Raw genomic sequence first — 10358 nt, forward strand, 5'->3', positions numbered from 1 at the left:
ATACGCCAAGTTGCTTATACACCGCCAAGATGCAACCACATACGACCGGTTGCTTATACACCAAATATTGTCGGTTGCTTATACACCGCCAAGATGCAGCCACATACGACCGGTTGCTTATACACCGCCAAGGTACAACCAAATACGACCGGTTGCTTATACACCACCAAGGTGCAACCAAATACGGTCGGTTGCTTATACACCGCCAAGATGCAACCACATACGACCGGTTGCTTATACACCGCCAAGGTATCACCAAATACGCCAAGTTGCTTATACACCACCAAGGTACAACAAAATACTCCCAGGGTGCTTATACACCGCCATGGTACAACCACATACGACCGGTTACTTATACACCGCCAAGGTGCAACCACAAACGCCCGGTTTCTTATACAACGCTAAGGTATCACCAAATACTCCCAGGGTGATTATACACCGCCAAGGTACAACCAACTACTCCCAGGTTGCTTATACAACGCTAAGGTATCACCAAATACTCCCAGGGTGCTTATACACCGCAAAGGTACAGCCACATACGACCGGTTGCTTATACACCGTGAAGGTATCACCAAATACGCCAAGGTTGATTATACACTGCCAAGGTACAACCACATACGCCCGGTTTCTTATACACCGCCAAAGCACCACCATATACGTCCAGTTGCTTATACACCGCCAAGGTACCACCAAATACTCTCAGGTTGCTTATACACCGCCAAGATACCACCACATTCGTCCAGCTTCCACATGATGCGCCTATTGCTTAAACTCCGCCAAGGTTCAACACAAGGCGCACTCTTGCTTATACAACGCAAAGGAAACGCCGAACGAAGTTTGCGTATTTACCACCCAAAACATATAAAGCAGCTGTTTCCTTATACACCACCAAGCAAGCACAAATACGGTTTTTGAATACGCACACAAACCCACCGCGAAGAGCTGTTTAACCGATTGAACCGACTGAACCGATCCTTCGATAAATTTCGGTATCGACTAATGGTACTTGCGGTTTCAACACCGACCTTGAATATCCCGGAGAAGCCTACACATGTATATATGTTGTCAAATTAATTGGGTACATGACCCATTTTATATTGATGTTAGTCAAAGCACAAAAAAAATGCGAAGGGGCAACAGCTGATTAGCCTTTCGAACGCCTTTAAATACAATTAAATTGGAAAATAAGTTGTCAGTGAATAGCTTTTGTAAATGTGAACTAAGCCTTGTGCAATGGTGATGTCCCCTTTTACATTGATGAGTTTTGATTACCCTACGTGCGTGCACTACTATAATTGATGTTTTATGCCTTGTCCATAGTTTTCTTAAATAGTGCTATAATAGTAGAGTGTAACCAAGTAAACCAGAAGCAAACTACTTTCTGTGATCTTCTACAAAGTCACATGGAGCGAGAATTGATTAGGTACACTGAAGTTAAATTTTTAGTATTTTTAGTATTTCCTGGGTCTAAAACTACCATGAACTTAATTTCAATTAAGTACAACATCCCAGCAAACATGCTTATATGGGACCCATAATTATGGGCTATTCCTTAGCAAGCCCATAACTAAAAATTGAAATAAATGCAAATGGATCTAGCCAAGAAATGCAAGATCTGCCCAAAATGGAAGTATTTGGGCTGCCCATGAGGGACCCATATTGAGTACAAGGGCTGCCCATATAAGTCCCATATTGCATGGTTATGGGGCAGCCCATATGGGATCCATGTGGAACCCGGTTGCACCCTCCATCTGGGTCCAATATGGGCAACCGATATGTGACCCATGTAGGTGCCCATAAGGGTCCCATATAGATTGCTAGATTGGATGTGTTTTTTTCCAATCCTTTGGTCAGAGATGAGTTGGTACTCATGAAAGTGGACAGTACAAAACACAACAACAACCAAACTGCAAAAGCGTTATCATAACATAGTTTACTCGGCAATATGAAATTATACAAGTATTCACTTTATATTAAGTCTGAAAATAAACACACTTGTCCATTCATAAACGTCTATTTTTCACATTGTGTCTGGTTTGATTCTTTAAATTATTACTATTGTAAGACAATATGTTTTATTTTTTTTAACTATCAATACGCTACACTTTTCTGTGTACAAGCGAATAACGCCGTCGTCGACCAAACTATTTGACGCGACAGAATACTTCGTATTCGCTGCTCCTCCGTTCCTCGCCTCCGTATGGAATGAAAGCGCAGCCGTAGTGAACGTGTACTTTGCATGGAACCAGACCATCTTCATGATGGCAGCGTCCCACGAACATTCCTTTGTCCGTCGACATGGCAGATATGGGAACATGGCCGCCGGAGTCACGCTGCCATTCGTAATGACCAATGGCGTCCACGGGTTGAACGAGGATTTCATAGTTCTGCACGATATTCTCCTTGCCGCCCCACGGGATGTGCGCGCCCGGTAGATGGCAGCCAGCCTTGCCAGGATTCAGTGTGCCATCATCCATTCGCGCACGGGCGATAAAAAGCGGCTTTCCGTCCGCCTCGTATCCGGCTCTCACCGCGGATGGCGGGATAACTCCGCCAGAACAGGATTCCCAGACGGCCATGCTGTCAACATACAATACATTTATTGTTAGCGAATTTGGCGGAGATTGTAATATGAGCCTCGATTTTGAATATTTAAATGCATATAAAGGAGAATTTTAAGTTGGAAATCCAATACTTGTCATTCCCGCTATTACCATGTTTTAATGAATACTCCAGTGAATACATACACTTAGTTTACCTTCTAAAGCACACAATATAATTTTTATTATTTAAGTGAACAAATCAAACTAGCCCAGAATTCATGTGCACGCCCGGTTTTATTAAAATGTTCTTGGGGCATATTCCTCCGCGAATAATAGTAATGCAGGATGTGCTTATTTACGGTTTCTTCTAAATCTTGGAATATAAAAACGACACACACTCACTAATACGCCCGCTCGCAAGCACGCTCATACGCACGCTCGCACGTGTAAACACACACTCACTAATACGCCCGCTCGCAAGCACGCTCATACGCACGCTCGCACGTGTAAACACACACTCACTAATACGCCCGCTCGCAAGCACGCTCATACGCACGCTCGCACGTGTAAACACACACTCACTAATACGCCCGCTCGCAAGCACGCTCATACGCACGCTCGCACGTGCAAACACACACACGCACGCAGAAACACACGCATGCACAAAAGTACACTGACGGTTTTAAATATAATTTTCTACGTTTGAAACTATGAATAAGGAGAAAATCATTTCCTTGATTTGATGTTTTGTCCGGTAGGTGGCGTTATATTAGGTATACATGTGTGAAGACTAGTTCACTTTGAATGAAACAACATGACGGACAGTGATCCAATACATGTGAGCAGAAGCTCCATCATGTTGTTTAAGCACTTCTCAAAACCATGCATTTGTAGCTTTAATCAAAATTTATAAAACTTTCAAAATCGCCGCAACCCTTGAAACTAAAACTAAAACTAGTTTGGTACATGTATCAACAAAAACCACTAAGATTATCGTGTTTGTGTATGTTCTTGTTTATAACCCTACGTGCGTATACTACTATAATTGATGTATAATGGCTTGTCCATAGATTTCTCAGATAGTGCTATAATGGCGTGTAACCAATGTAAGCCAGAAGCAAACTACTTTCTGTGATGTACGTGAAGTTAGCGGCCTAGCGGCGTGAAGTTAGCGGCTTAGCGGCCTAGCGGCCAAGCGGCGTGAAGTAAGCGGCCTGGCGGTCTAGGGGCATAGCGGCCTTAAATGGTTTCCTATTTCAAGGTATGTAAACATGCCTTTTCTTCTACAAAAAGAAGATATATTAACTGTTATTTTATGCACAAATAATCACTCTGAAGCGATAATCAACTTTTTTTTCAAAAAAGTCGACCAAGCAGTAAGCTATTTCAAAGCATGTAAACATGCCTGTTCTTCTAAAACAATGATATATTTACTGTTTTTATGCACAAATTATCACTCTGAAGCAAATATAAACATTATTTCAAAAATGTCGATCAAGCACTTCAGCGGCCTAGCGGCCTAGCGACGTGAAATTATATCCTATTTCAAAGCAAGTATACATGCCTTTTCTTCTAAAACAATGATATGGACTTTTTTGAAAAATGTTAATAATCGTTTCAGATTGATAATTTATGTATTAAAACAGTAAATATATCGTTGTTTTAGTAGAAAACGTATAGAAAATGCTCTGAATAGAAAACAATTTAAGGCCGCTATGTTAATGTATGAATAAAAACACTTTTATTTATCATTGTTTTCCAAAAAAAACGCATTAACATTTGCTTTGAAATAGAGAAAAAACTTCACGCCGCTAGGCCGCTAACTTCACGCCACTAGGCCGCTAGGTCGCTAACTTCACGTACATCTTTCTGTGATCTTCTACAGAGTCACACGGAACAAGAATCGATAAGGGACATTTAAAGATGCACTCTTGCGCCAATATAAGATGTACCACAAGTAATACAACTGTGTTAATTTACCAAAAAAGATGAATATATATATCGAACACAATGGCTCTTATAAAGAATACGGTGTTAAATTTGAAAGATCGGTGCATGAAACACGGTATTCTAAGAGTAAGCAGATATAATTGGCTTATTGAATTGATTATATTACACAATACGATTTCTGGAAGACCATGTAGTTGTTTATTAACTCAAATATTTATTTGATATAATTGAATGCTTTATATGATAAACAGTATTGTATATCCATACTGATGTATGTACGAGTGAACGTCCGAGTGCTACATGGTCCTCAATTAAGTAAATGATCTATTTATGGACATGAACTTATTTAAAACTAATGCCTTTTCCGAGCGTTTCAAAATTATTGTTTTCAAAAAAATCACGAGCAGGCCCGGTCTTATAGTGCTTACGTTGAGCTACGCCCACTGCAAACATTGTCACAAAATCTCTTTATAAGCTCTAATCCATTTCACTATGAGTTTTAATGTAGTTTCATCTAGTTAAGTGTGTTAGTGCCATTATTGTTAATCTAGTTAAGTTTTAAATTATTAGTGTCTTGCAAAACTGTTTTGTTTCAACTTTGTATGAAGATGCATTTGCACAATATATGATAAAGAAAAACAACGAAAAATTGGAAATTTGTTAATAGAAATAAGAATGTCAAACGAAACAAGAAAACAAAGAAAACCTACCTTACCTTAAACCACGATATGGTACGATTTCACTGGAGACTGTTTATTCCTTTTTGGTAACTGGTCAGAGCGCCGCGCGTTTATATACAATATTACTCGTTCAGCGACTTAGGGCACAAGAAAAAAAATATTGGAGTATTAGAGATCGTGTGGTTGTGAAAGGAACTCTTTTACAGTGACTTATATACATACGCCATTCAATTTCATAGATAAACACCCCAAAACGACTGACAGATGCTCATTTAAACAGAACTATGTAAATCATAGCCTCAAATAATACAAATTCAACACTGTTGCTGAGGTTTTTTTTGTGAAATTGAGCATTTTCTGTCTTATTTTGAAATAATTATAAACGAAATACTTATTCGAAACTTACTAGGGTTGTCTTCCACGCCAATTCCAGTAAGTTTAATAAAAGGGCGGTATATTTATTTGTACTCATCACGTGACTTTTACATGCTAAATACTTACACTATATGGCTTTCTGGAAGAACGGACATTGCAAGTAGCATTACAATGCTGCAAAATAATGCCAGTGATGAAATTTATTGATATAATTTTTTGAAATAGGTTTACTCTGCTAGAAATGACAGCGAGTTGCTTAAACGCATGTTTACAGTTTAGAGAGTAAAATGATCACATGACTTGCAAGGTGTTTGGAAAAACCATTCCGCGTTTTTTTTTGTAAAGTGGGAAACCATTATGCGTTTTCTTTAAAAGGGGGAAACTCAGCTGAGACAGCGACATGATTGTTGCGTTTATTGTTTTAATAATGTAACATGATGTGTAATCGGCCTTATACTAGCTCGCATTGAATATTCTAGGCTTGTTTTGAGGAAAAACTGTATATGCTGATATCGGGACCATATGGTGTCACATACCTTTAAAAAATAATGGTGTAAAGTCATTCATTAGTTTTGCATGCTGTAAAGATTACTTTGCTCATGTTAAGGGCATTGAAACAAACTCATCGCTAAAACGGCCAGTTATACTAAACCGAACAAATTAAATGAACCCCCTTCTATTATGCTCTAAGCAATTAATATTGACAATACTTGCCCATTTTGGGGTAAGGCAATCTAATGCTACTAGTGTGTCTATTTCAGTCGGTTTCAAGTTTCATATCGCTAAAACGGATAATCTTGAATAATAAAGTGCTTACTTTAGTTGTGCATAAGAATAACACAGGCTGTATGTTCAATCGGTGTCATAGAGCTTATATGGAACGTACGATCTTATATATAATTGTCCTCAGGCTGTTTTGCCTTATGATTGATACAACACAATTTTGAAAAATGATCGGTATGTTACATCAATGTCAAGTTTTAGACACCAGCCATACCTCAAAATATTGAAGTTCCGTAAGTCTATGTCTAAATTGCGGCTATCCTCACACAGATTAAGCATTGAAACAGGTAGATGGAATAGACCGCAATCAAAACCATTATGCACCAGTCCATTGTAAACAGCACCCCCCCCCCCAGGTCCGGGGTATACCGGGGATAGCCGGAGTAATGGACCGTGTTTGTACCTTCCAGGTGGCGCCGCAGTGCCGGGTGCATGCGCTGGTTTTGTCTTTGCGCCAAAAATAGCGGGGAATTGGCCTAACCCAGGGTCCCTGAGGTGCAGGGGAATTTGGCAAAGATTTAACCAGCAGTTCGTCCCCGCAGGACGGGGATCTTACCCGGGCTTTGCTGGACCGTAATTCAAAGACCACGATATTCCTGACTTTAGGGAAGCGTGGTTTTAATTGACTGGTGCATTAAACGAACGTATATGTACCAGTTGTAATTTATTAGAAAACGAATATCATTTTGTTTAAGTGTGTACATTGTATACTGAACTCAAGAGTGAGGTATTTACCTAGGTATTATAGACAACGTCCCATTATGCATAAACTAGTGGATCTTTTTAATATCGAAAATGAAGCTATTTTGAAAAATGTAAGTGTGTATATTTTTAAAGCATTTATATTTATATATACTTTATATTCCATGTAATTTGTATAGGTTTGTTGTAATTGTCATTTATTTATTTGTTAAGAATTACACAGTAACTGAATCAAGTGCTCTTATGAAGACCAAGATAAATATTAATTATTACTGCACCTCTCTATATTTGTATAATTATATAAATGTATTTATTATTATAATTTATTTATATCATTCTTTTTGCATAAATTGTGTTTATTGTGTTATTGGTGCGTTTGTTGCCATTGTATGTACAAGTACATGTGTTGCCAGATGGGTCTATGACCTTCTTGTAAATAAATGTTCTGTTCTGTTCAATAATTTTCCTCAGGCTACTTTGCCTTATGATTGAAACAAACGCTTGCAAAATGATCGGTATGTTACATCATAATCAACCAAAAAATCATTATCAGGGTTCAAAGATTACTCATTGGTTTAAATAAACTTCAATAACTTTAATTAGGAATGGCTTCTCTTACGGAAGATTGTATATTGGCTTGTGTATTGGCGATGCAAAAATCCGGAACCTTCCAAGCACACAGATTGCAATGCTCTGGGACTAACTAAGATACTGTAACGGTCCGCTGTAGGCGGCGGATGTGCGTTCATAGACGGATGTAGGTTCACAGTATGTACGTTTAATTGGTTGGTAATATGCAAATAAGCAAAGCCCGGGCTCTGTGTGGATAGAGAATTTACTGTATATAAAGACCAGCGGACCCCTTCAGGGTCGTGAATGCTTTTCTCTGAAGAAATCTGTTGGCCTTGTTTAACGTCACACGTTACAGTACCAAGTATTTGACTCATGTAGTTCCAAGCCACCAGCTCTAGTCAACAGAATAGATCGCAATGCTCTATGTATCTGGCTACTCGAACTAGAACACTATGCAACCCAAAGATGTTCTTTCCCACAGTATATCTAGGGCATACACGCCTGGACCCTTGTCAGCACACAGATCGCAGTGCCCTGAGACCAACAGTGCAACACTGATGCAAAGTATGAAGCTTACAAGAGTTTCCAGCCACCAGCTGCGTTCACCATACTAGATCGCAATGCTCTACGTTTCTACTGGAACACTAGATAACCCTACTGCAGTATAGATATACCAAGTTCATGGTGCCTTTCTATCATACAGATCGCAATGCCCTGTGTTCAAGAACCTTATGTATAGCCTTCAAACGACGGACTCCGGTTAACTGCTTGAAGTTACCCCAACGGCGGTCAGACGTAGAAAAAACTATTTCAAGTGAGCGACGCGCTAATATACTCCTGGGCGGACGAGTTTATTGTTAATATGGGTTAAACATATTAACTTCACTTTTCGAAAACTTGTTGTGGGACAGCTCTTTTTTTACTAATACTCACTATGAAAACAACTCCCGGTTAAAAATTAATCTTTAACATGATTCCTTTAATTCTTCTTGTCGCTAATAAATTACTTGTACGAAATAAATAAGTCTGTGGTGTCAAACTAACCTTTAAAACACTTTGCCAGACTTTGTTTAAGCAAATGGCCAATTTAGAACAAAGGGCGGTAATTGTGCAAGGATGCGGTTACGCTACACAATATTAATTATAATGATATTAATACATAACACATATATAACGTCACTATGTTACTGTTACACTATACCAATGCTACAATCAGGTTATAGCTAACAGTGCTGATTTTCTAGCAGTGTTATTCTATGTCTAGTTTGAACATATTTTAGCTAAAAAAGTCCAATTTACTTCTTCATATCATCTTTTTATAGTTATCAATACTAATTTTTTTTTAACATAATTTCATGATATTGATATTGTTCAATTATGCGATACTGATAGTATTGGTGTGAACATATGAAACACCAAGACTAACATTTCGCTGTCTTATGTCGCTTTAATGTTTCATTCCAAAACCACACAACACATCTTATATTTAAATCAGACACACAAGTCATTTTCCAATAATCGTGCCATTTGTTATAACTCATAACAACATAGTAAACTTTAGCAAAACGTTCTCATTGTAAGTAGGATACTTAGTGTTTGTCCGTCTGCAACGTCGGAAAGCATGGCCCTTCCTATACACTTCATTCATACCTCAGGAAAATTGACTGACAAAATCACGTTTGTAAGAATACGCATGAGGCAAGAGAGCCAACTCTTCTTCCAATAAACTCGAATTTTACAATGTAATACTCTTCAATAACCCTGTTCTGTTAAATGTATCCACAGGCGAGTTGTCCATGTGGCTGGTTTAAAATGAATTGTGATCAGGCAGACCGAGTTCAATTTAGCTCTCGCCAGAATACTTGTTCTACGGGAAAACATTAGTATGAGTGCATTATATGAATGTCAGATTTCAAAAGAAGATTAATTGCGAAAACAATGAAACTGCCTTATTAATTATTCATGATTACAAAATTTTCTAGCGAAATCGCCCACGGTACACAACGGAGCAAACGTTTCGGGGGTTTCTGACAAAGGTGCGCCTGTCCTTTGTTAAGCTTCAAGTTTTGTTTACACATATACATGTAATTAAAGGAAGATTTTACATATAATTATATATGACATAATTCTTGTTAATAAGCTTATAAACTAATAAACTTGGCTGTCGGGAACAAATGTAATAGCATGTAGGTTTTGCATATGAGACAATATAAAAACAAAAAATAAGCATCTAGTTATAGAAAATAAAGCAAACTATTTCTAAAGCAAAACGACCAGGTAAGGCTGTAATGCTATGTGGGTTTCTTAATGTTTTAAATACAACCAATTAGCGTTTGACAATGATTCTCACTCATTTTTCTTTGTAAACATGTATGAAAAGGTGATTAATAGTTCCTTTTTTATTTTCAAAGTAGGTACAGTTCAACATATAGTGGAGTTCATCGCCAATGTCATTTTGGATTCTCGTTTACAATTATACTTACTTTCAGCAGCCAATTGTATAAACAATGGTAAAAAATTACCTCGGTAAGTTAAACCACCGGTAAATTCCGTGGTAATATTATCATGGCGGTAAATACGTTGTATAAAAATTACCGCCGGTAAAATATTACCCTGGGTAAATCTGTTTATACAATTGGCTGCAGATTGTATTCATGTTTTCTACTCAGTCTAAGTCAGCTTTGTTTATGAGCCATTTCTTACTAATTAAAAAGAAAGTTCCTGATGTTTGGTGGATACCGGCCCTGGTAAA

The 10358-nt window shown here is 38.2% G+C and overlaps 1 protein-coding gene across 2 annotated transcripts; it reads right to left on the reverse strand.

Moving 5' to 3' along the window:
• Window positions 1-1908: 1908 nt before the first annotated feature.
• LOC128238934 (uncharacterized) lies at window positions 1909-5309 on the reverse strand. Of its 2 annotated transcripts, none has more exons than XM_052955270.1 (2): window positions 5209-5309; window positions 1909-2580 (listed from the first exon to the last, which is right to left on the reverse strand). In XM_052955270.1, the coding sequence occupies exon 2, from the start codon at window positions 2577-2579 to the stop codon at window positions 2145-2147; it is 435 nt and encodes a 144-aa protein (XP_052811230.1). In that variant the 5' UTR covers window position 2580; window positions 5209-5309; the 3' UTR covers window positions 1909-2144. The 2 variants fall into 2 exon arrangements, with proteins under 2 accessions (XP_052811230.1, XP_052811231.1); XM_052955271.1 differs by having other exon boundaries at window positions 5204-5302.
• Window positions 5310-10358: the final 5049 nt, after the last annotated feature.

This window comes from Mya arenaria, chromosome 6, assembly GCF_026914265.1.
Source record: "Mya arenaria isolate MELC-2E11 chromosome 6, ASM2691426v1".
NCBI classification, from domain to species: domain Eukaryota; kingdom Metazoa; phylum Mollusca; class Bivalvia; order Myida; family Myidae; genus Mya; species Mya arenaria.